Raw genomic sequence first — 26,368 nt, 5'->3', positions numbered from 1 at the left:
TACTAAATCTAATGATTTATATCGATCTGAACCAGCCGGCTTGAGCCAGTTTTCTTCATAAAATTAGTTCAATTTTGATTCCAATTTCGATTTTGAAAAATTAATTTAATTTGATTTGTTTGCAAAGATATTCTTGCCCAATTTCTATTTAAACTTCACCCCCGCATATAAAAGGTGCAAAGGCCCGTGGGCACTCGCAGATTTAGCACCGCTGGAAAACCAACGTCCGTGCACATTCCAAGGATCGGGACGAGCCGCGAGAAAATCGTCCATGGGGAGTGGCTCGGCTTTTCGGCTTATCCGGCGACGGTTTCAGGGGTTCCCTCTCCTGGCCATCGTCTAAAATCCCAGCGTCAAATCCACGTCATGATCGGACCCCACAAAATACCAACCGTTTTCTCGGCATTTGATATAAAAGCTCGAACCCGCTCTCCAAGTGAAGGCCTCCAAGAACCGAAGGTCCGAAACCGACTTCAAAAATTCCGGCCATATTGATATAGCCGTTGCCACCGCCGGGAAGTCGTTCTCCGACACCCACACTCCCTCTTCTCCGCTTCTTTTTAGGGTTCGGATCCGAAAAAAACTGCGCCTATAAATAGTCGTTTTAGTAACGAGAGGACGAGAGGGTGAGAGGGAAGCGGTCGAGATCTCTGCGCAACTCTCGCAGGACTAGGAAAAAGAAAAAAATGTAAAGCACTTGTGTCCAAATCTCAGAAATATTGTTTTATTAAAAAAAAAAAGCCTTCTTTTTATTTTTCCGTTCGCTAGTTTCGATTTCTTGATAGCATTTTTTCCCTTTCCATGTCGTTGAATCAGTATTTGGAAAACTGACGTTTTGATGTTTATTTTGAATTAAAATCTTGCAGCGGTTCTTCTTTTATCCGTATATTTATTTTTTTCAAGAAGATCTTTCTCATTTACTAGTTTCGATTTCTTGCAAATATATTTCTTTGTTTCCCTCCTCAAGTTGAAGACATAATTGTAAAGCGGACGTTTATGGTGTTCATTTGAATTGAAAAACTCGCTGCGGTTCTTCTTTTTATCTCTTCCAATACGGTTTAGCCTTCAAGATCGTATCTTTTTTTCTTTTTTTCAACAGATTCCTCTGTTTTCTTCAGTTTCTGGGGTTCATAGAGCGCCATGGAGGAGGCAAGATAGGTTCTACCTTTCTGAGGCTGGGAAAGGGGAGGCGAAGTTCCGGAGGGGCACCAAGAAGGGATCTTTAGGGTTTGCAGAGGAGTTGGTGGGTGCAAGAGATGGAGCAAAAGCACATACTGATGTCAGCGGTCGGCCTTGGGCTAGGCGTCGGCGTGGGGCTCGGGTTGGCCTCTGGACAGACGGTTAACCGGTGGACAGCGCCGGCCTGCTCCTCCTCTGGCATGACGGCTGAGAAGATCGAACACGAACTCATGAGGTTGGTCGTCGACGGGAGGGACAGCAAAGTTACCTTCAATGAGTTCCCTTTTTACCTCAGGTAAAAAACTTAAAAGTTACCATTTTTTAACCCTCAAATTTGCAGTGTTAACCTAGTTTTTCATGGTGCACATTATTTGTTAAGGAATCAAGATTTCTTGGAAAAGAGAGTTTATGTGGATCTCAGGGAAACGATGAATATGTCATGATCCCAAGATTCAGTTAGCATGCCGCCTTTAAGTATTTTATTCTTTATGGATTAAGTATCAGACCGAGCATTTAGTTATAGGGTTTTGAAGTTGGTGAAGTTTAGGTACTGTCCAGGTTGCACCATCATGATGCTATCCATTGTTTATGGAACTTATTTTGGAGTAAGATGACTCCAATGAGTGACATCTGTCCCTAAAATTATAGGCTGATAACTATTAATTAGCTTTCTAAATTTCAATGAACATGTGTCAACAATTGAACTGATGCCTTATCCAGTTGGCACATTTGCATAAGGGTAGCATGATCAAACCGGTGCCTATCTAACTGCTATATCACTGATTGTGCTTCGTGCCGTTCTGCGTTGAGGATTACAGTGATGGATCTCACATTACTTGCTTATAATCTTTCCTTTTTATTTTGTTAGATGGATTAGAACTTCTTCTCAATAGGTCGAGCATATTTTTTTAAAGGCATACACAGCAAATAACTCCTGTCTTGTTCTGAGTGGGGTTGGAAATAATTGGAATTTGTCACCTTAGAAAACTTGGCGCCATGCCTATTAGCACTGTGCGCCATGGTTTTATTCTACCAGACAACCCGCACCTGTCCCATCCAAACCCCGATCCCCTGCCTCCTCACCTCCTCTGGTCCTTCAAAAGGGGCTGGATAAATTTTGGTATCTGATACTTTGGAGGAGATAAATTCCTGCAAAGGTTTAGTGTTGTTTTACACAATTTTCTGGTTACTGCCAACAGGACTTAGGCATGCTGGGTGGGTGGCACTCCTTGTCAGTGGATACATGAGGGAGATGTCATGGTTTCAAACTTGGGAGGTGGCACTCCCACCATAGAGAGATGGTTACTGAAACAAAGACCCAAGGAATTTGATAAAAGAAATAAAAAACAGACAGAATAATAATTAGTATTTGAAGAAAAGGGTAACTACATAGAGTCACTCATAACTCATAAGTGTCCATGTCCGCATTTTTCATCATGTAGTTGCACCGTGGAGAAAAATATAAGAACATAGAGGAAAATCATTGAAATCTATTGAAAAATATATAGCAATGTCAGATACTTAAAAAGAGGAATTCTATACACACTCGCACGAAACTTCGTTAGCCATATAAAGCTTAAAAACTTATGTAATAACTCAAATAGTCACATGTCATCTTAAACATAGAATACTGGATATGATAAATAATTTCTTTTTGAAAGTAGATATGATAAACTTAATTGTTTTATAAAATGAAATAAAATTCCTATACTACCCTTAGACTGCAAGAATGTATAACTGAGATTATTAGTCAACAAACATATTTAAAAGTCTTAAGTGTTTTGTCCTGATACTCATTCAGTATGCAAATCCTAGGTTTAATTCAACCTTTGACTGCAGCATATTATATTGCAGACTAGTCTGGTTCTCTATAAATTTTGCTGGCCAATATTTTGCTATGGTTCTCAACAAGGAGCTCAAGATGCTCTTGAATACTAATATCACATGCTATTGATTATTTTAGGATTCACTCCTGTATGTGGGATGCAACAAAATATCTGTTTGGTTTATTTGTCACTGTGCAAAGATGTACAACCATCATATCATTCAATGCCATGATAATTATTTCTCGAAAGTACTTATCCGGGGGGGAAAAACACTTGGAACTTCTAGTTTGCTGAACTACATCATTTGGAGGTCAGGTTTCGGTGCCATGTCAATTATTTCTTGAAACTACTTGTCGAAAAAAAATAATAACCTTGAAACTTGTAGATTGCTGAACTGCATCATTTGAAAGTTAAGAAACATGCTCCAGGATATCATTTGCTTCTCGCAGTTTATCTTTCAATTTGAGGGTATGGACTGGGGTCAGATTCAACCGAGTCTAACTCAACAATGGTATACGTAGCACCTATGCCTCTAGATTGTAAGCAATTCTCACATAATATAGGTCCATACTTGACTGATTTATGAACATTTGATGATCATTGGGATATGGATTTAGGAACCTATGGCATGGTTTGCTTCTGGAATCTGGCAGTATCTTATGATTGCAAACAATTGCATAGAAACAAGGTTGTAAAAAAAAAAGAGAAATATCAAGAGCGAGTTTATGTGTGAGCAATTAATCATTGTGCTTGAGACTAGAGGCTATCTAATGCTCTTCACTTACTGAACATCTTCGGATCCTTATCTCAACCTTCTGTGGAATATACAGATGATCTTCTAATGTTTATTGTTTTTCCCCCTCTTTATCTTACTATTTGTTTGATTGCTTAGCACTAGCATGTTGATGACAGTGAGCAGACCCGGGTGGTATTGACAAGTACAGCTTATGTTCACTTGAAGCAAGCAGACTTTTCAAAGTATATGAGAAATCTCTCTCCCGCAAGTCAGGCTATTATACTCTCAGGCCCTGCAGGTAGTTTATTTTGAAAATACCATTTAACAGAATAGGCTACAAAGTGGTTAATGCGTAAATGTTCATTATGTGATTGATACTAATAAAAATAAAATCTCCAATTTGAAGAGCTTTACCAGCAGATGCTTGCAAAGGCGCTAGCCCACTATTTTGAGGCCAAATTACTCTTGCTAGATGTAACTGATTTTTCACGTAAGGTGAGTATACTCAATCACAGTTCTGTTTATATTTTTTCTGTGCAACTGAAGAAATGGGCATTGCGATGCAGATCCAGAGCAAATATGGCAGTGCCACCAAAGATTCTGTAAGATCTCCAAAACTGATCAGAATAGTTCATCTATGAATCTTGTTGAGTCAAACTTCCATGCAAATAGTCGTTGTGTTTTATTTTTTGCCAGATGTGATCAAAGAGTAACATCAACTTTATAACACTACTCTCAGCAGGAAATATCTAGTTTCATGGTGAAAAAACATGTGTGCATTGTCGATATTCTTGTTATGTGTCTGCATGTGTACTTTCATGTTTCTAAATTAGTTAACTTTTCTAATTCTGTTATATTTATTTATTTCTGAAACATCGTTTACGGCCCATTTATCATTTATAGATTGATATTTTTTGGACGGATAAATTACTCTTTATAGATCTGTTTCTCATGTTGGTGTACTTTTCTTTTATTACAGTTTATGAGATTTTCAAATCTTGTGTTGCATTCTTATGATTGCAAGCATTCATTTGCATTTTTCTTTTCTGCAGTCTTTTAAAAGGTCCATATCCGAGACTACACTAGAAAGAATGTCCAGTTTACTTGGATCCTTCTCGATTCTTCCCCAAAGAGAGGAACCAAAAGGTACTACCTTGTATCTGTGAGGTATTGCAGTCGTGATTTGATATTAGATAACATGGTTGATTGAACGTTTTGTCCCTATTCTTGATTTAAATATATAATGTATCTTTTTTAAGCTGACAATTTTCAAAGTCCTTTTATTGATTTTTCTCAATTGTGGCATGGAATGACAATACCATGAATATATTTTCGAAAAATCCCCTAAAGATGCTACAATATAGTCAGCATGTGTCTAGTCACTAGTGTATAAATTTTTTAGGAAAAGGAGAAATTTAGATATTTCCTTTTGGAGTAGACTGATTATTTTGAATCATCAAAGTTGAACTGACACTATCTCTTTAAGGGGCTTCTATTTTTATGATAAAATTTGTGGAATAAGGCAACACAAGTTCTCATTCTAAGAAGAAGGTTTAGGAGTTTGTAGACTAAGTAACAATGAGTTAAGCTACAGGCTTTTGCTGCTTAGTGAATTTTTTAAGCTGCCATACAACAAGGATTTTAGTAGGATTCAATTCTTTCAAGGTGCCTCTAGCGAGAATTGAATTCTTGATGGGTGATGGTTAGTTATGAACATGTAGATTCAAGACATGAAAGTCATGAGCCCACATATTCTTGCATATTCTAGAGGATATTTTATCATGGTGTGTCTTGGGGTGTTTTAAAAAAATGTTTCCTAATTTCCTTATGTGGAGAGACTTTAGATATGAATGAAGGCTATGGATTGATGATTTTAATTGTTAGCATAGTGGCTTTTTATGTTTTGTTTCCATATTAAACAACTCACTCTCTTTCTGAGGTAAGAATCAGAGTTCTATATGCTTGTTAGTAACATCTGTAATTTGCATAACATATAACTTTCCCTTTTAGTTCTCGCTTAAGGCGGAGTAGGAATGATCTTTTTATGAAGGTTCGGGGCTTGGTCCTTTTAGATGATCTAAGGCATTGAAGGGCTGTCTTTCTGTCTTCCATTATAAGTGTGGAAACAAGGTGATGTAGTAAGTTAATTTTTTTCTGCTTTTTGATACGTGGATGTACTGCCTTATGGTACTTTCTCATATTTTTTGACATTGGATTTAAGTTATAGCTAGAAAGCTAAATTGAACTAGTCATTTATGTATGTCTGGGTTGTGGCTTTAAAAAGTGGTCACCTAGGCTGGCCAGGTAGCCCTCTAGGTAATACCTGGCAACTATTCTTAGACTGTCCATTCGTTAGATAGTGACTTGGCCCTTAGGGTAGTGCCTGCACCCCATGAGCCCTTGAGAAAGAAATTTGCTGAAATGGGGATTTCTCATCTTTTTTCTCGTCTTCTTCTGGAATAACTGCAAGTCTGCAACATCACGTGCCAATGGCTGTAGCTGGGGCCGCAACATCTATCTTGGAAACGTGCATGAAAAAGGAAGAGGATATTTAGATGAACAGTGGAGGATGAAAGGTGAAGGTGAAAAGAATAAAAAGAAAATTTTTAGTGGTTATTTAGAAGTTTTCCTCAGCCAACACCTAGTTCATGGCCTTATGTTGATTGCAGCTAATTTCAAATCCTTATGAAAAGTAGTAACTTTTTTCCTTTGCCCTTGCTTAGTATTCTTTTAATGAACTTTTCTTTAGAGTTTATGCTTTTCTGGCTCCTTTTTTTAAGTAGTAGGCATTTACTGCTTGCTTAGTGAGTAAACCATTGATAACATTTGTGCAGTTAAGGATACAGTTGAATGGAATCAGTTGTCTGATGCATCAGTGTGAGATAGATGACCTTGATGTTTCATACTATTATTATTTGGCTGAAAGAAAACCTTAAGAATCAATTGTGATGAAGCAGAATGATGATTTGCTTACTGGAGAAAATTCCTTCATCTTTATTTTTGGTAAGTTGGTTCATGTTAGAGTGACTTCTTTTGTCTGAATATAATTTTCTGATTTTAAGGAAAAACTTATGAGAATACAGGCTTTGAGAGGAAAGGAGGAATTAAGTGAAAGAGAAGATAGATATTGGAGGGAAATCTGTGGCGAGACAATCTTTTTGGTTCAATATATATTTTTAGTACTATGACGAGCAATGATGTTGCATCACTGTGGATGCACTTCTACACAACCTTAGGTTTGCTGGTTATTTTTAAACAATGGTGTAGTCAGTTATGTGGTAGGGTCAAATCCACTGCAGTAATTAGGTGTTTTATTTATTTGGGCTTTATTTCTAAGGCATCATCAGGCACAAAATCAAACAAGGAATTGGTGCATATAATTGGCTGTATTAGAAAGATTCACAATTAGAAGATCAAATCAGCAAGATGGATTACTCTGGGACTTATACTAGTTCTGATGTTTCTAGCAAATCTTTTTGGGGCATGCTTGGTTGGGGGGAGTTGGGCTCTGGAATGGAAATAGGAATGAGGTACTCCAATTCCAACTGTTTGGTTGGGGGAAGTCCCACTCCCATTCCGATTTTAGGGGGAATGGGAATGCCCCAATTCCCCAAATTCTAATCCGGACTTTCACCTAATGTTCAAATCCCATTTTGATTCCAATTCCGATTCTAATCACGAACCAAATGCATCGGGGAATATGACCATTGTAATTTTCATTCCAATCCATTCCGATTTTGATTCTGGTTGCGAACCAAACATACCCTTAGTTATTTTTAACAAAAAGGGAACAAGGGTGAACTAAGTGGACGCATGTGAGAAAATCTGAAGTCTTTTTATCCATTACTGGATAGTCTGAGTGTGATGAGAGCAGCAGTGTCCCTGATGGACAGCTTGAAGCTCTACATATCTTGAAGAATTTACTACTTCAAGGAGGAGAGATTGGGGAATAAGTACTGCCTTTTCTCAAATTTAGTAATTGCATCTAAGAGATGTAGCATAAATGGGGAGAAATGGAGCTAAAATGATCTAAGCACTTTGTAGTTAAGGGTGTAAAACGGGGTGTGAGGGAATCGATCTTTGTTGCTAAGAAGTTAAAAATTGCAGAATAGGATGTCTTCTAGAATTTTTTAATATTTGTCATTTACTGTTGCTGGATGTGTGGTTTCCGAGACAAAATAACTTCCAATTTAGCCTATATAAATCCTGTATGTGAAATCAAGGACATTTACGTGAGAGAAATTGTAGATTGATCAGTTAAATTTGTTCTCAGCGACTGGTTGGTTTATGTATAAGCATCAATAAAAATATCATGGTTATGCAAATTTATGGCCTGTCCTGTTGCAAGAGACTACAACCAGAATCTATATTGGATTGTGAGGTTAAATTTAGTTAATGGCTAGAACTTCCCTCTTCCCTCTTTGGTTAATGAAGTCGGTTCTTCCATATTTTCTTGTAACTTTCTTTGTCAAAACCTTATCGTAAAAAAACTGAAATGTTAAATAGTGGTTTAAGATTTTGATTCTGTTGATGGTGTCAAATTTCAAGTTTTTGTTTGCAAGAGAGGCATGTTATGATAATTAGAATTGCAAGTTGCTGCTTCGTTGTTATTTGAGAGAGGCTTGGAAATTATTTGAAGCTTCATTGTTATGGAAACACATACCAAGTTGCTTCTGTTGCACAAGAAAGATTTTGTGTAGAATTGCAAGATTGTTTTCAAATACCATGGGCAGAACTTGTCATTTTAATGCAAACTATAACCACTTCATCATCTGCTTATGGTAGCTGTACTTTCCTAATATGCATAATGTGACTCATAAAGCCATTTCCTATGATGCGTAATCCTAGATAGCCAAACTAGCTGGTCGGCTTTTATACTATGATGTCATACTTTGTTCAGATTATTTCGGTGAGCAAAACTAAGATTTTTTATAATGATAAAAGTTGTTTTGCACAGTTCAATTTAATCAATTGGTAATACAGTGTAATCGTTATGATTGTATAAATTTGGATTGCTAAGCTGCAGAAATATCATCCATTTATTTTGGTACATGTTTTGTAGATTCTGGAGTAATTTACCTTTATTTGCTGATCCGCCTTTTCTTATTTATCAATTTGAGAGGTTTGTTGCAGGATCTCTGCACAGACAGAGCAGTAGTGTGGACATAAGGTCAAGGTATATTGAGCACAGATATATTTTTTGATATTTTACATGAGTAATTACTTTTTAAATATCCATGTATTCATGTACTTTTAGGGGAACAGAAAGTGCTAGTGACATACCAAAACTTCGAAGGAATGCCTCTGCTTCAGCTGATATTAGCAGTCTCTTGTCACAGTGCCCTCCTGTCAATCCAGGTTGTTGCTCTCAATCGCCATTTGGTAGGATACATCTTTGTGAAATTGGCAGAAGTTTTTCTTATATCAATTATGCAACTTTTTGTGGCAATATATGACTTACTCTCTAGTCAGTAGCAATGCGAATCTTAATCAGCGTCGTATAATTTTTTTTCGATACATTTTGGATGATGTATTTGTGTCCATTTAACTCTTCAAATCAGTCATTGCTGGATGCTCTGTTGATCTCTGGAGCAATTTAAGGTTGAGATGGATCGGTTGAGATGGATCCAGTTATCATTGATGAGAGCTACTTTGTTTAATTATATCCAAGAATTTTGTATCTCAAGTTCAAGCTTATGATGTTTGATTTTGCTATTTTTGTTGTCAAATTTTGGCTTGGAGATGTTTGAAAGAGGCATAAATCAAAGTCATAAAGGTATCATGAAAGTAGGAACCCAGAATAAGGCCACCACAGGAAGATGAACTTTTTGTTGTCAAATTTTGGCTTGGAGATGTTTGAAAGAGGCATAAATCAAAGTCATAAAGGTATCATGAAAGTAGGAACCCAGAATAAGGCCACCACAGGAAGATGAACAATCCCTAGAGAACTCCAATATGAAGTCATCCTTCAGGATATCCAAAATCCACTATCTTATTTTGGCATTATTGTCATCCTACTTGTGAAATTTACTATACTGTACTGGTCAAAGCATACAATAGGATTGGGGAAGTATAATCTATCATTCCACCTTGTATTCAAATTAGATGGGCTGGTATTATGTATTTATAGGAAATCTTTTTCTATCTGGGCATGGTAAAATATTCCTGCGCTAAAAGTGAAGAATGGATTTCTTGGCTATGAGTGACAAGCTTAGTATCAATGGATTGAAAATGTCAAATCATCATTTCCCTCAATGGTATAATTGTTCAAGCCTTTCCTATCACGTTGTGGTTGGCTAAGGTACACAAGTAGTTAGAATTATCCGCATAAGGATTGACGTAGAACAGTTCAATTACTGGGATTGTATTCCTTCAGTGGTTTTCTCTCAATGAGCAACAGTGGATGTTGCTGTATACTTGCATTTAGAGATTCAAGGTTTGGATTGGCTGGAATTGATTGCCGGCACAGACAGAGGGCCTTTATCCTAGAAGTCAACTGAATGGATTAGATTGAGCTAGCTAGGATCCGATTTTTCATATCAAACTATTTCATTAGGATTGGTGGGTGCTCTTTTAAATAATGATGTGTCCAGGTAGAGTAGAACATGCTTACGTTTTTAACATGCCCTGAACTGTTGTAGAAGCTTCTTAATATTTGAATTCTTTAAAAGATAGGTTGCTTTAGCCAAATATGTATTTATGGAGGAAGATATGGTGGCCCAAAAATGTAGGCTGATTGGCATTTTCTGGGGCATGTTTATTATAATCTGCAGAGGTTTCATATTATCCTTTACTATATTTGTTTTCACTGATTCTTTGTTGGGAACCTATGAAAGGATGATGCACTGGTGGACTGAATTGAGAACCTATTATATCATGTTGTTGATGCATGTCGGGTATTCCTGCTGTATTTCAAAAGAAAGAGCAAAGGAAGTGGTAATTTAGCCCTCCACCCAGAACCAGTTCTCAAACATGGAGCATATCTGAGTGGAATATCTGAACACCTACCTCTAACATTCCCTTCAGATATGGTACTGGCCATGCTCGCATAGATGGAGACAAATTATACTTATAGTGTAGACGGAATGCTAGATGCCAATCATATAGCACTTTTGTTAATATTTTTACCAGAAATTCTTACAGTAACTTGAACTGAATCATACGGTCTTTTAAATTGATGGCTTCATTATTCATGCATCTTTGTGGTCAAGAATTCATAATCCAAATTATTCCTTGTAGTTCCTTACAAGCTTCTGCCTTGATGCAGTAACTCTAAAACGTACTGGCAGCTGGTCTTTTGATGAGAAACTTCTAATCCAGGCCCTTTATAAGGTATTTCTTTTCCTTTTTACTTTTACTCCACCTGGTCTTGTAAAAAATACCATATGTCTGATACATGATGCAATGCATAACTCAGCCTGCTTTACAGGTCAATAATCATGCATATGTTTTTTTTTCTTAAGTACATATAGAGCACTGATCTTGGGATTGCTCTCCAGGTTCTGCTTTCAGTATCCAAGAGCGATCCAATTGTCCTTTACGTAAGGGATGTTGAGAACCTTCTGTTTAGATCCCAGAGGATGTATTTCTTGTTCCGGAAAATGTTGAAAAAGTTAACAGGACATGTATTGATACTTGGTTCAAGGGTGATAGAAATGGATAGTGACTATAGAGAAGTGGATGAAAGGCTTACTCTTTTATTTCCTTACAATATAGAGATTAAGCCACCAGAAGATGAGACCCACCTTGTCAGCTGGAAGTCCCAGATGGAAGAAGACATGAAGATACTTCGGTTTCAGGATAACAGAAACCACATTACTGAGGTGCTTGCAGCAAATGATCTTGATTGTGATGATTTAGGCTCAATCTGCCTTGCAGACACCTTGGTTCTTAGTAAGTATATAGAAGAAATCGTGGTGTCAGCAGTTTCTTATCACCTGATGAATAACAAGGATCCTGAATATAAACATGGAAAACTTCTTATATCTCCAAAGAGGTTAGATAATATTTAATGACTCTTTTTTTTTTCTGTTTTATCTTATGTTTATTCACTCATTATATGTTCCATGGAATAGTTTATCTCATGCATTAAATATATTCCAAGAGAACGAGCTTAGTGGCAAGGATACTCTAAAGCTGGAGGCAAATGTTGATCGAATGAAGGTTTGTTGTAGTGATGGAGTTAATAAATTCTGTTTCTTCATGCTGTCATGTCTGACAATATATATATATGTATGTATTTCTAGGAAGCTGGAAAAGAAGATACGGCAGTTGCCACAAATTCCGAGACAAAATCTGAAGCTCCGCCTCCAGAAAACAAAAATGAATCAGAGAAATCAGTCAACAAGGATGGTGTAGGTTCATGTCCACTACCAAAAGCACCAGTAAGCTTATTACTCTTTCCACACCTTTATCTTTGACTGATTGATATGCTGACATGTAATACTTCAACAGTTTAACCAACCTGCATTATGAGAAAATTTATGTTGAAACCCTGATAATTTCATATGGGCATTTTTGTTCAGGCCTTAGTAAGGGTCTCTACTTCTATTAAGGGCAAACAGTTAGCCATAGAAGAAAACCTGGCTGTTGGTGGAGAGGATCTGCCAGGCTTGCAATGCTACGGATGTGATGCTAAATAGGAAGGAATTAGTAGGACCCAGTTAAGCTGGATCTGATAATGTTTTACATTGTTCTCTTTTAAAGTTCACCAATCTTCTCTTGATTTCCTGTTTAGTTTGGTCTGTATTGTTTTTCCTTTCCCCCTAACTTTAGCACTAACATTGCTTTCTAGCAGCAATTTCCTCTGTATATTTACACTAGGTGCTCAAGGTGCATGGTGATGATGCATAGTCAGTATAGTGCAGTAGTGTGAACTAGAAATTAATTATATTTGCATTGAACATAACACAATAGACTTCACTGTCGTGAGTAGTGTCTCGTGTTTGGAATATATGACTTAAAAAAATTGAAACAACTGAGGTAAACTGAGCAAAATGTACTCTAATCTTTCAAAGGTCAATTTGTAGAGATCGTAAATTGTTTTATGAAATTTTAACTTACAATCCTGTATTTATCAGTATAATTTTGGTTTTCTCACTTAATGTATGGTTCGTTAGTTTGACTACTGATGACCAGCTGTTAATCCAATATCCTCCAAACCCCACCGCCCACGGTATATTGGTGTCAAACTCCTGGCTAGCACAATATTGGATATTAGAGGGGCTTGTGTTGAACGCCAATATGAAAAAGCAAACCTATGTTATTGCTGCAGTTCAAGATTGTGGAATCATGGGGCAACCCTTCAAGATTCATGTAAATCATGTAAAATTGGGAAAAAGTGTATTGAAGATTGCATCAAATTGGTAGTAGACAAGTCAAAGTTTGCAGTCTCTGTACTAAATTCCATATCAGTACCCAACCGGTACACCTATACTGAGAGTTGGTATGGTACGTGCTTTGGTAACGACACTTGGTACAAAGGGGGTATTGAGTCTTTGTACTCTACTAGTACTGTACGGATGCCCTGTACTGGGAGGCATGGTTAGATACAGCAAACTGTGTTACAGATGAAATGTGAAAATTCTTTTGAAGGTAATATTAGAAAATTATAGCATAATTTAAAAAACATTGAATGACCAAATATTGTGGAATTTAAATGTTTTGATTATTTTGTGCTAAATATAGTTAAATGACTTCATGGGGCCAAAAGTAGTTAGTTTTATTTTCTTGTTCAAGCATTCGGGACATGTAACTATGCAAATGAAGGAAGAATTGAAATATATCCTCTGCTACTATATTTTAATATGAAATGCATGCACAATTTAAATTCAGATTTTTAAATGAAACAAGATTAGATTATATTGTTTAAATTGTAAGAGATATCAAAATTTAGATAGATTATATATATATATATATATATACGTATATATATACGTATATATATACGTATATATATACGTATATATATATACACACGAACGTACACATAGATACACATATATATATGCGTACGTACACATAGATACATATATATATAGATATACGTACATATAGATACGTACACATACGTACCTATAGATATGTACACATACGTACCTATAGATACACGTACACATATATAGATACACGTATACGTATACATATACATATATATATAGATACACGTATACGTATACATATACATATATATATATAGATATATACGTATACGTATACATATACATATATATAGATATATACGTATACGTATACATATACATATACATATACATATATATACGTAGACACATATATATACACACATATATAGATATAGACACACACACACACACACACACACATATATATATATACATATATAGATACACGTATACATATATAGATACACGTATACATATATAGATATACGTATACATATACATATACACGTATACATATATAGATATACGTATACCTATACGTATACACGTACATATATAGATATATACCTATACGTATACGTATACGTATACGTATAGGTATATATATATACACGTATACACATATATATATACACACACACACATATATATATATATATATATATATTACTTTATATTCATTTTTTGGTTAAACCATACTCTTTGCTGATGGGAAAGAATTAGATGGTTTTCATGTTCGCCCCTTGTTTTGGCTTATGCTATGTCGCCTGATTGGTCATAGATTGAGTTTTATCATGATATATCTATAAATCCTCTGTATGTAAAATGTGAATATTTGCTTTCCTTTTAATTTCATTTCTTTTTTTGAAAAAACATTTGATTTTTAAAGGGTTGATGGAAGTTTGCTTGACAATTTATCCAACTATTATGCTCCTGCTTCTAGGAAGTTTCCCCGGACAATGAATTCGAAAAGCGGATTAGACCGGAGGTTATCCCAGCTAATGAAATTGGAGTAACATTTGATGATATTGGTGCTTTAGATGACATCAAAGAATCCCTTCAGGAGCTTGTCATGCTTCCCCTTCGAAGGCCAGATCTCTTTAAAGGTGGTCTCCTAAAGCCTTGCAGAGGAATATTACTGTTTGGGCCACCTGGAACTGGGAAAACTATGCTGGCTAAGGCTATAGCAAATGAAGCTGGAGCAAGTTTCATCAATGTTTCAATGTCCACCATCACGTCAAAATGGTTTGGGGAAGATGAGAAGAATGTTAGAGCTTTGTTTACACTGGCTGCGAAGGTCTCCCCTACTATCATTTTTGTGGATGAGGTTGATAGCATGCTTGGGCAGAGAAGTAGGGCTGGAGAACATGAGGCAATGAGGAAGATCAAGAATGAATTTATGACACATTGGGATGGACTCTTAACAAAGCCTGGGGTAAGAATCCTTGTTCTTGCGGCGACAAACAGACCTTTTGACCTTGATGAGGCAATCATTAGGAGGTTCGAACGCAGGTTGGTTGTCCCCCCCCCCCCTCTTTCAGTTCCATTACAGAAAAGGCAAACATATTCGTTTGCTTGCTAATGTCTCCTTTGTTGAACAGAATAATGGTTGGTCTACCATCCTTAGAGAGCAGGAAATTAATTCTGAGAACACTTTTGTCAAAGGATAAGGTGGAGGAAGGACTTGACTACACGGAGCTTGCAACTATGACGGAGGGGTATAGTGGTAGCGATATCAAGGTATGTATGTGTCTCATGGAATTCTGGCATAATTAAACGGCCATTTAGCTTACTAAAAGGTAACTGTGGAGTGCAGAACTTGTGCACAACAGCAGCATATCGTCCTGTGAGGGAGCTAATTCAAAAAGAAAGACTGAAAGAACTGGTATGACTATTTACTTTTTTTTTAAAAAAATATTATAATTTCAAAATCTGATTTCTCAGATATGAAATTTTACTGAGTAACATAGCTAGAGTAAGAAAAGTGGCCATATATGGATTTCAGGACATGGTGAGAAGAGAATTGTGATTTTGTACTTGTCATGGTGTTTAAATTTTCCAACATTGCTGTTAGGAAGTCTTTTATACCATAAATATTACTAATCAAATCACTTTCTAAAAATTTCGTTCATTGCCATCGTCTTAGGAATGATCGTTCCTCTCATTCAAGAGTGGAATCCCCATTCTTTCAGTTAAGGAAATGATGATTCCAAGGGAAATCTTGATTCCTAGTTTACTGCCATACCAAAGCTGTAATTCCTATTCCATTCCAGTTCAGCTGTGAGGGTAATAAATTGTTGAACACCACTATTTTAAAAGGTCAATGTACTTATAAAAGTTCAACTTCTATTTAATGAGTAAGGCCTTGTTAAACAGCTTTAGGTATTTGATTCCGAGACCAGTTTGGGACTCTCTTTGCACAATAGTTTTACTATCTGCAGTAGTTTACCCATCTTCTTACACTCTTTCCTTTTGTTTCAATCATTTACTCTTAATCCATGCTGTCCCATTGTTCTCTTTTTTGCACCAACCTTCAATAGAGAAGAATGGGCTCTCTCTATATATATGTTTAGTGCTATTTTATAATTATCAAGTAATTAGTGCACCTTTATTTATATTGAGCTCCATAAATCTCTGCCATTATCCTCATTTTCGATTTTTTAAAATACCGAGACACATTTTACATCATTTTATAGTTTATGATGGTCACTTTTTGTGATTGATTGCTGATTATGTTTTACCTAAAATATATCCAGTTCTGTCATTATTTTGTTTTCAGTAAACTTTGGAATTATGTTTATTTGACTGCTTCAATTTAGGAAAGCTGATTATTCACATATTTCTTAATGGTTTCGAGTTATATAACGGCATTTAGTTTTTCGTCACAGGAGAGGAAGCGGAAAGCTGGAGGAGAGAATCCATCAGACACCTCAGAAATGAAGGTAGAAGATGGGGAAATATCGATTACCCTTAGACCATTAAATATGGAAGACATGAGGCTGGCAAAGAGTCAAGTAAGTTTGCCTATTTACTGATTTTGTTTTCAAGCATTAATTATTTTAACTGCAGAATTGTCATGTATGATATAGCCTACTAGTTTAACTTGAATGGGTGTCATTCAACTTGAACTGGAGAGTGATTGCTCTTTTTAGATGATTTATCAATTTAAAGTGAGTTTACGTGTCATTCTGAAAGCATCTGTAGATTCTTGGTTTTTCATGAATAATGAGGGATGATTTTGGATTCAGTAAGGACTAAGGACAGTATGTAGAATATGCCGTCTTTCTCTAGTCCTTTTGGAATGCCTTCTTCTGTCAGCACTATGGTTCATAGTACCAGTGCCAAGGCTTTAGGAGTCTCCCTTGTCCTGGTTCAGAAATAACACTCGCTACCCACCGCATCAATCTCTAGTTACAGTATGGTGCAAGCTTTCATGTCCTTCTGTGTTGGTCTTATGCTCAAATTGGTATAATTATTTCAGATAGACATCAAGATAAGATTTTTTTTCCCCTTGTCCTATTTCAATCTCGGTGTCAAAAAAAAAAAAAAAAATCTATATCAGACATTTTGGGTATGTGATTTCCCCTGCCTAAAATTCTCCCATGCAGGTGGCTGCAAGTTTTGCTCCAGAGGGTTCTATAATGAGTGAACTGAAGCAATGGAACGAATTATATGGGGAAGGAGGCTCAAGAAAGAAACAACAGCTAACTTACTTCCTATAGGAGTACGCATGCATATATACAGTAATATACATGCATGGAATCAACATCTTGCTACAAATGAACTCCCTTGCTCATAAGAAGCCAGCAAAAGGAAAGTTAAGAATAGCTTTAAGCTCATGAGAAGATGGCAAGAGTTTAGGGGGGGCACGACGAATTGAACTTTTATGAAGCTTAGTGAGATTTTATTAGTGTTGGAGCATACAAATAGATGTAGTTTTGGAGGTTGTCTGCATCGTCTCTATTTAGGTTCCACTGGAATGTAATATTTCTTTGTGTTGATATTGATACTCAGCATTATGCTTGCACTCATGCTTCCCATGAATGTTTGGTTGTGGCTGATAATATATTTAAAAAAACTAGTATGAGATGATCATATGTTGTATCGGTCATAAATTAATGTAGCATTTCAGGTTTTCGTCGTTACCTCTTGAGTGGTATTTTATAAATGTTCATTTGTTCAGGCCTTGGAAGGCCACGGGAAATAACACTTCAGATGTATGCCTTTGTTATTTATTTATTTTTGGTTTGTGAAATATTGCGAGGATGTTTCTTACAAAACAGAGAAAATTGTTGTGATGTTTACAAGCAAAAGAGTGCTCTCGATGATGAATAATTACAATGGATTATAAGCATCAGCACATGTATTCTGGACATTAATCACTAAAATTTACATGCATTCATGACATGCATGAGATGTATGATGGATGGATGAATAGATAGATGTATGGATGCATGTATATGGGTAGGGGGGACTCTAATATCTAATTAAAGAGTTGTGCCGTTCAAAACTTACTCTTCTCCTGGTTCGAATAGGATGGTATGAGATATATCATATTAGTACTTGATACAGATGTCATACTGAAAGTTGGTACACTAAAAAACTCCGTATCATATTATATCTTTACAGTGCAAGTGTGGCACTGGATCTTGGACCTATTAGTTAAGACGAAAATAGGAGCGGATTTGTTTGACATTGGGGTGTTGTTTTGGAAATCACATGGATGAATCTTGGGAGAGCTGCAATCTATTTTTAGCCGTAGTTTTAGTACATGCTGTTTGGTCGGTCCACGTAGGATTTCAAATGCGGAGTTTAGGATCTTGTCCAGTCCGGACGTGGAACGGGAAGCTCCAGTTGTTCCAAATCCAATCTCAGCTAATTATGTAATTGAGGGCTTTGTTTCCTCACATATTTCTTATTTTTGAATTTATGATATATTAGTTTCTACAGACATTGAAGGTCTGTAGAGCTGTGCATGAGACGCCTGGTGCCCTTCGATCGGGCTTTGGGAAATTTGGACCACCCCATGTGAGCTCAGAGAACTCTCTCTCTCTCTCTCTCTCAGAAGTCAAACGGTAACCAATACAAAACTATATAAAAAAAAAAAGTATGGGCAACCGAGCCAAGAAGGCAAGTCTTTCGAAAACAACTTGTAATAAAAAATCCCAGTCACTAATCTCCATGTACTACTCCACTGTCCTCCTTCCACCTCCCCATAAACTAAATAGGACTGTAATCTCCATGTACTACTCCACTGTCCTCCTTCCACCTCCCCATAAACTAAATAGGACTGTAATCTCCATGTACTACTCCACTGTCCTCCTTCCACCTCCCCATAAACTAAATAGGACTGTGTCTATCAGATGATCAGCACTCTTCCACTCTCTTCATCAACTTTCCGGACCTCCCCTGGTACTCTTCGCTAAACTTGTCCATCACTGACTTTTGACCCTGTTTTGTTGAGTTGATGGTTAGTCCAAACTCTATATTCTCTGTCGAAGTCCGCGATCTGGTCCTCTGTTGCTGTTCAGGATTCAGAATATTTTCCATTATTACATGATTTAGAGAGCTGTTAATAGTTCTTCGTGGTACTGTATTGGAAACCCCAGAAGTGAAGTTGGACATGAGAAGCTCGAATAACCTGGTCCTGAGGGTCGGATTAAAGAGAGGGGTATATGGCTTCACCCTTCTCTTGGCTATGCTTGCAGCTCTACTCAGTATAGCCACGCTATGCAAATTCTATTCTCAGAGATCTCTCTTTATCACCAGTACCTTTGGTGATCGTGGAGAGGCTGATGATAGGCCAGCCGAAGTAGAGGTTGACAAGATGATGGATAGCATCATCAGAAAGATCGTCGAAGAGATGGAGCAATTGAAAGAGCTAGGGGCAAATTCAGAGGAGGATCATCAATCTGAATTGAAGAATGAGAGACTCAGATATAGTTCCTTCCTTGCTGATATCTTGGGAAAACTGGCATCCATCCAGGCGCTCCTCCCTCGCATCGAAGGCGACGCTCGACGGCGAGAAGCTGAGACAGGGATGGCTCATCCATTGTCGAGAACCAACCAGCCGTACGACAGAATCATGGAGTACTTTCTGGTGGAAGAGATACGGAAGTACGCCAGAATCAAGCCCAACAGGCTGGGGAAACAAAACTTCCTTGGAGCCAATGGAACGTTCGCAAGCATCGGCCATGCCTGTTTCTCCATGAAGGAAGAGCTGGAAGAGTACATGGACTACGATGTGGGGGACTTGTGCAAGGATGACTGGAAGCAGGCTCAGAGGCTGTTGGTTCATGGCTGCGATCCACTGCCGAGAAGGAGATGCTTTGCGAGGGCCCCGAAGCTGTACGCAAAGCCTCTCCCCATCAACGAGTCCATGTGGAAGCTCCCCGACGACCGGAACGTCCGGTGGAGCCATTACCGGTGCAGCACCTTCGCCTGCCTCGCGAGGAACAGCACCGGGAAGGGCTTCTTCAAGTGCGCCGATTGCTTCAACCTCACCCACCATGAGAGGCCGAGATGGATGGAAGCAGTCCACGTCGAGCCAGCTTCGAATCTGACTGCAGATTTCCTTATAGAAGAGGTTCTGCGGATTAAGCCAGGGGAGATAAGGATTGGGCTGGATTTCAGCGTAGGCACCGGGACTTTTGCTGCCAGGATGAGAGAGTTCGATGCGACGATTGTGTCAGCAACCATCAATCTAGGGGCTCCTTTCAATGAGATGATTGCTCTCAGAGGGCTCCTCCCTCTGTACCTGACCATAAACCAGAGGCTTCCCTTCTTTGATAACACGCTCGACATCATCCACACCACAAGATTCCTTGATGGCTGGATCGATTTCATACACCTGGACTTCGTTCTGTACGACTGGGATAGAGTTCTGAGGCCAGGTGGTCTGCTCTGGATTGATAGCTTCTTCTGTCGGAAGGAGGATCTGGATGATTACTTGGATGAATTTAGCATGCTGAGGTACAAGAAGCACAAGTGGGTCGTGGTGCCGAAGCTGGATAAAGATGATCAAGAGGTGTTCTTTTCTGCAGTGCTGGAAAAACCAGCTAGGCCCTTTTGAGGTAGCTCTCTCTGATATGGTTATACATCTTCGTTTTAGCATTAGAGTTACCGGGGCTTCGCCCTTTCATGCAGGAAGAAGGGTTTTTGCCTGCTTGGTTTGAGCATTTTAGTTAGAAAGACTGCTGAAAAATCCTAGGCATCATGGCTGAGATAATGCAGCTGAGTTTAGAAAATATATAATTAAGCTTATATGCCGCTGTAGGAAAACATATATAAGATTTCACTATCTGCGTGTTAAGGAGCTGTGGATGGAAATGGTTTAGATGTGAGTTGGATCCAAGCAAAATCCAAATCCAAACCAAATAATATGTTTCCTTGTCTTGTTCCATTTGAGTTCCAAATCTATAACCGCATATTTAACAACTATAATAAATTTAAGAATGTTTCTTTATGAGTAATTTTCCAACAGTTTTTGCTTTGAGTCCAAACGATCCTATGATAATGGAGCTCGTCAATTCAAAAACTGAAATGTTCGCATAATGTACGTTATGATTCTAATTTCTACCAGTCAAGCATATTATATCTTGCTCCAAAGGATAATGTTCATGATGGATTAACATGAAGGATGCGAAGAATGAAGTGCATGCAATGACAACCATGAAATCTCTGGTAAGCACATGATTTTATTTCACGTATACGAATCGAGTGGGGTACTGTTCGGCTAGTTGAGTTGGGATACTGACGCATCTCCAGGCCCATGCAGTCCACCCTGAGAAAATTCAAGGAAGCTTTATATCATGTTACAGTTGATGACCAGTATGGGAAGCTTATAGTTGTGTATAATGGACGTTCGGAGCCCATCCTCTTGAAATCTCAACGGTGTATTGAGAGAGGAAAGAAGGGTTCCGGACTGAAGAAGTGCAGGTTCCCTGCACTCCACCGAGGCTCCGCAGCCCATCCAAGACAGTCCCACCTCTCTATTATTTTCAGTCATGTACCGCTCAACACCACCGGACATGAGTTTGGATGGTCGCTGCATTACTCATTGTAATTGTAACAGGGAAGGAATTTAGCATTTGGTTCGCAACCAAATCGAAATGAATTGAAATAAAAATCAGATTCGGTTTGTAACTGGAATCGGAATGAAATTTAAATACTAAGAAATAAAACTCGCTCTACGCAAATGGCTGAATTAGAAGTTACTCATTTTCATTTCTATTCTACAGTCCAACTCTCCCCAATCAAACATGCCTTAATCCTAATTGCTTTCGAGACATGTACATTTATAAATCCTCGGTTCTGCAACATCATGCAATCTACACCATGGCAAGATGGACAGCGGGTAGAATAAGTAGAGATTAGCAAATAAAATCACTTAAGAATATTTTTCAGCTCCAATTTCAAGCAAAGAATAACCCTTTGAATAACAGAGAGCAAAGAATGGTTCTTCGTACCAAACTATGGTCCAAATCTAAACAATTCTATGCTAATCCACCATACCTAGCACAGACATTTATATCTGTAACTTGAATATCTTTCTAAATGAAAATTTATTACTTCCCTGGAAGTACTGGCTTTGCCATGATCTCCCCTGATCCTACCCCAGAATGTCAGAAGAAGTTATCCACAAACAGGATTTCGCTCCAATCCATGTACCCAAACCCGAAACCAACCCAGTCTTGGAAGATGAATGAATTAGGTATGGAATCGTAGTCAAACCTGTTGAAACTTTCAGCTTAAGAGGTTTGAGACTTTCCACAACCCGAACCTGAATAAATTACCCAATTTGTTATATACATGCATATGTACACACATAAATACCTACTACCTACTTATATACATGCACATATAATACTAATTTTATTTATATATCCTTCAACTTGAAAAGATTAAAAATAGTGATGTCAGAATATATTTAGATATATATGCTTGCCTTTAAATAAAGTGTATCTTTCAATTTTTAGCCTATCATTATATAGTTAACCATTGAGTGCTTGTTGCTTATATTAATTTTTGTAGCATGCATTGAATATTTCATTGATAAACTTCTCAATGCATGGATTATTTAGCTTGATAAATTTTGTTTGGCACAGAGGTAGGATTGGAATCGTTAATGCTTAAAAGTTGAACTCTTAAATGAAAAGGTAAAAGAAGATAAGAAATGGAAGATACAACTTCTAGGCATTCCTCATACTCAGCTTATTTCAAGTCAGGCTAATACTCAAATCAACAAGCCTCAATCCCATGTATATTAGAACCCCGTGTATCACACAGGAAGATATTTGCGACATTTTAGTTTTTCTAAAACAAGATTTCAATAATCTAAAATCCAGCAAAACACATGAATTCAAAGAAAATGAATGACAACAGACTTGTGAACATGAACAACATACTCAATACATATATGCAAAGACATAAGTTGCCAGGCAACAGCTCTCATAACTGTATCCTAATTATTACCTTCTTTACAAGAATATGAATATCAGTTGCTTATGACACATTAATTTTTTTTGTATAGCCTGTACCAAGAGGATGTTACAGAGATAGAGAAGGCGTTGGAATACCTAATAGGAGAGTTTTCACTCAGTATCACTTACAGTCGAACATCAGTGTGTATACATATTGACAACACTGTTTTGATTATAAATTTTACTGGAAAGGGACATGCAAAAGAATTGCAAATTACTGAACTGAATCACGTCATGTTATTACTATATCAAAGTCAGAGCACAGATTTTAAAGAGACAAACATGGAAGCATACCTAAAACATGACAATGGTGGAAGCAGTTGGTATGAAACCCATAATTGTCAACAAAAGAAGCGTGCAGGCAACTGCACACACTCCATGCATATATAATGACAATCCATATCACAAAATCTTGGAATCAGTACAATTTAGACAAGTTTGATTCATCCAAATTGAGAACGCAAACACCTCATATAATAAGATGTAAAGAGATGCCCTAACTGACAAAAGATAAACAGACACAACATCGCCCAGAAAAACCACATCTAATTGACAGCAGAGTGCAAACCTACTACAACCTCAGATTGCCTTCTTCTCTACTGCTTCTTATCTTTCAATGGGCCCCTGGGAATCTTACTTAGAACCTTGGCATCAAACACCACATACTGCTTCTTGATTTCTGCCATTGCCTTCTCTGCAAATGGGTCAACCTTGTCCTCATACTTCTCATACAGCACAGGCACGGTGTGCAACGTCACAAACACTGTTTTATTCCATTCAAAAAAAAAAAAAAAAAATTTAGAACTTCAACATTAAACGCCAAAAACTACATAGAGAATTAAATCAAGAAAGACTGGGAAGTTGAAAGATATAATTACCGATATAGAACAAGGTCAAGAAATTGCAGCAGCTCCCAAGGATCGAAAGTACCCAAAGTCCAGCAATTACCTGAGAAACCATGTGTATCATCAGTAAAACATAACCTGAAAGTATTAAAGGAAGGCGCAAGTCAAGTCAACATACAGCAAGGAACTTCTTCAGGTCTCGCCCTGATGCAATGTCCCTCAGAATAGCAAAGGCCCTGTTGATCTCATACCTCAGGGAAAGCGCAACATTCACGGCCAGGTCTTCAGGAATGCTCACCTCAGGTATGTGCGGCGGAGTCCTAAAAGCAAAAGAAAAATCTAATCTTGCCCACAAATTCACACAAAATCCAAATTTATATTTTCAAAACGGAGACCCCACTTGTTGATGAAGGTGCTTGCATTGGACCAGAGGAAGAGGATGGCCAGCGAGAGAATGAGGCAGTGGCCGACCAGAGTGAGCAGATGGTACTCGAGCAGCTCGAACAGAACCCAGACGGCGGTGGCCCCGCCAAGCACCCCGGCAGAGATCTTCTTGTTCCTCCAGAGCAAGACATCAGCAGCTGCACCAGTCATACATCTCTAAATAATAAATTTAAGAGTAAAAATCAAGATTTCAAAGATTACATTTTTGTGATAAGGACAGATGCAAAATTATCGAGGTAAAAGATTTTAATAAAGAGCAAGTGGCCTCGAAACCGAGATAGGGTTTATAACTTTAAATCCACAATAATCAAAAGAAGTGAACTAGATATAGATCAACAATGCTCAAAACGGCATGATATGTGTTTCCTTCACAGTTTCCGAAAACCCGAAAATCTAAGTACTTTCTAATAGTAGAAAGTGAGCAATCCTATTAGGCGATCGAGATAAATAAATAAATAAAATTAATTCATGCCATAGATCCCAGTTCGAAGCAACTCAGTAAAGCTAGCAACATTGGATCCGATCTATACATTTCCAAAGAAAAAAAATACCGATAAAAATATATACTTTTCGTAACACAGATCAATAAATGAATGGGAAAAAAAAGGGGGGGAGAGAGGGGAAAGAGGTGAGATCCGTACGCTTGCCGCCACCAAGGACCTTGTGGACGGGCTTCTCCCGCCCGAAGAGGCGGTAGATCTTGGCCTTCACGGATGACGCGGACGGCTCCGATTTCTCGTTGTCGGAATCGGACGACGAGGAGGAGTCATGGCCGTGAAGCTTGTCGGCAATCTTCTCCATCAGAGACTCCGGCTTCGAGCTCGACTCCTCCGAATGCTCCGCCATCGCGGTGAGCGCGACGAAACCCTAATCCTTCGCAGGGACACCGAATCTGCCCCAACTAGAGGAGCGCTCCTCTCGACCTATTTTGGGAAAAATCTCCACGACGATCGGGGACAATATATGTGGAATCAGGACTCCGAGATGCGATCCCGACCGTCGGATCGGGGCGGGGATCGAGCCTTCTCGAAAATCGGGGCAGCGCAGGGGCAAGGGTTGTCCGAAACGGATCAAAGTTCGACTCCAAGGTAGACGCGGCCGTTAGGAGTTGACGGCGGTTGCTTCGAGGGGCTGCATTTTTTCTTCAGCAGGGTCCAAAGCGCCGTGAACGTTTATCAGCCGTTTCGGACAATATGACGTGGCCAGCACATTCTACTTCTACCTGGCGATATTCCATTGGGAGGTCTGGTGTGCGGTATTTGATTGAACAGCTGATTGAATGCTCATTGCACATGCTTGTTGGGCCCACCACGAAAATCTTAATCGCCACACGTATCTCAGTGAAGTGTTACCGCGGGATTGAAATAGAACGCCCGACGCACCCACTTGTCGCGATCTCTGACGTGGCACCCTGCAGGTGATGGCGGGTTGTGGGACCCACATACATCCCGAGTGTGTGTTTTGGGGTTCGAGCGAGGGTGTGTTTAGCGCTGCCTGGTAGTAGATCCCGGACGGATCGTGTTTGTGGCACGTGCTGATTGGGTGGTGAAGACACATACCACTCCCACGATTTGGACCCAAATTTTTGACCAACCGGGCCAAGAATTTCGAGAGTCCAGCCATTTCGGGTCGAATCCAGCCTTTCGGTACAAACAGGCCTAGTCGGGGTGGTTCCGATCGGGCTTCGGACCGGGTTTGGGCTCGAGATGGAAGTTGGAAAGAAATTTTGGACTTGTGACCAATGTGGAGTCGGAAATACACACCTCATCCGGTTCGGGTTCGGATTTGGTTCTGTCATCGCAGCCGGTGGTGGCACAGACTGCCTGAGACCCAGTCGATCCATCTCCCCGCCATCACTAGTAAAACTCCTCACCTTCCAAAATGGCAAACCCACTTCATCTCTCTTAAATTCTCTTCGTTCCACAGGTAAGAA

At 38.4% G+C, this 26,368-nt stretch overlaps 3 protein-coding genes across 5 annotated transcripts; 2 read left to right on the top strand and 1 right to left on the bottom strand.

The window, feature by feature from the left end:
- The first annotated feature begins 438 nt into the window (after nucleotides 1–438).
- Nucleotides 439–17,809, top strand: LOC103718546. Of its 3 annotated transcripts, XM_026809058.2 has the most exons (17): nucleotides 439–688; nucleotides 1,119–1,474; nucleotides 3,918–4,039; nucleotides 4,148–4,236; nucleotides 4,308–4,343; nucleotides 4,794–4,887; nucleotides 8,875–8,917; nucleotides 8,999–9,123; nucleotides 11,009–11,073; nucleotides 11,241–11,737; nucleotides 11,817–11,904; nucleotides 11,988–12,125; nucleotides 14,608–15,176; nucleotides 15,266–15,404; nucleotides 15,481–15,549; nucleotides 16,553–16,678; nucleotides 17,273–17,809. In XM_026809058.2, exons 2-17 carry the CDS (start codon nucleotides 1,257–1,259, stop codon nucleotides 17,384–17,386), a joined length of 2,532 nt encoding a protein of 843 aa, XP_026664859.2. In that variant the 5' UTR covers nucleotides 439–688; nucleotides 1,119–1,256; the 3' UTR covers nucleotides 17,387–17,809. The 3 variants fall into 3 exon arrangements, with proteins under 3 accessions (XP_026664859.2, XP_038985043.1, XP_026664860.2); XM_039129115.1 differs by lacking the exon at nucleotides 439–688 and having other exon boundaries at nucleotides 724–1,474; XM_026809059.2 differs by lacking the exon at nucleotides 439–688 and having other exon boundaries at nucleotides 725–1,474; nucleotides 8,999–9,099.
- A 364-nt stretch (nucleotides 17,810–18,173) lies between these two features.
- Nucleotides 18,174–23,644, top strand: LOC103718547. The gene has a single exon (XM_008807423.4). The coding sequence runs from the start codon at nucleotides 19,288–19,290 to the stop codon at nucleotides 20,734–20,736; it is 1,449 nt and encodes a 482-aa protein (XP_008805645.2). The 5' UTR covers nucleotides 18,174–19,287; the 3' UTR covers nucleotides 20,737–23,644.
- On the bottom strand, nucleotides 23,485–25,391 carry LOC103718548 (reticulon-like protein B3). The gene is made up of 5 exons (XM_008807424.4): nucleotides 25,077–25,391; nucleotides 24,392–24,572; nucleotides 24,170–24,311; nucleotides 24,025–24,094; nucleotides 23,485–23,909 (listed from the first exon to the last, which is right to left on the bottom strand). Exons 1-5 carry the CDS (start codon nucleotides 25,279–25,281, stop codon nucleotides 23,743–23,745), a joined length of 765 nt encoding a protein of 254 aa, XP_008805646.2. The 5' UTR covers nucleotides 25,282–25,391; the 3' UTR covers nucleotides 23,485–23,742.
- Between the last annotated feature and the right edge of the window lie 977 nt (nucleotides 25,392–26,368).

This window comes from Phoenix dactylifera, chromosome 8, assembly GCF_009389715.1.
Source record: "Phoenix dactylifera cultivar Barhee BC4 chromosome 8, palm_55x_up_171113_PBpolish2nd_filt_p, whole genome shotgun sequence".
In the NCBI taxonomy this organism is placed as follows: Eukaryota; Viridiplantae; Streptophyta; class Magnoliopsida; order Arecales; family Arecaceae; genus Phoenix; species Phoenix dactylifera.
Note: the sequence above shows the minus strand (reverse complement) of the source record. Positions and strands in the feature narration are given on the sequence as shown.

Excerpts from the sequence above, each read along its gene's own strand:
- LOC103718546 (XM_026809058.2), top strand. The coding sequence starts at position 1,257 with ATGGAGCAAAAGCACATACTGATGTCAGCGGTCGGCCTTGGGCTAGGC. Across the intron at positions 11,905-11,987 it reads CAAATGTTGATCGAATGAAG|GAAGCTGGAAAAGAAGATAC; the intron begins GTTTGTTGTAGT and ends ATGTATTTCTAG. Across the intron at positions 12,126-14,607 it reads GTCCACTACCAAAAGCACCA|GAAGTTTCCCCGGACAATGA; the intron begins GTAAGCTTATTA and ends TCCTGCTTCTAG.
- LOC103718547 (XM_008807423.4), top strand. The coding sequence starts at position 19,288 with ATGAGAAGCTCGAATAACCTGGTCCTGAGGGTCGGATTAAAGAGAGGG.
- LOC103718548 (XM_008807424.4), bottom strand. The coding sequence starts at position 25,281 with ATGGCGGAGCATTCGGAGGAGTCGAGCTCGAAGCCGGAGTCTCTGATG. Across the intron at positions 24,312-24,391 it reads GCAAGCACCTTCATCAACAA|GACTCCGCCGCACATACCTG; the intron begins GTGGGGTCTCCG and ends TTTTGCTTTTAG. Across the intron at positions 24,095-24,169 it reads ACCTGAAGAAGTTCCTTGCT|GTAATTGCTGGACTTTGGGT; the intron begins GTATGTTGACTT and ends ATGGTTTCTCAG.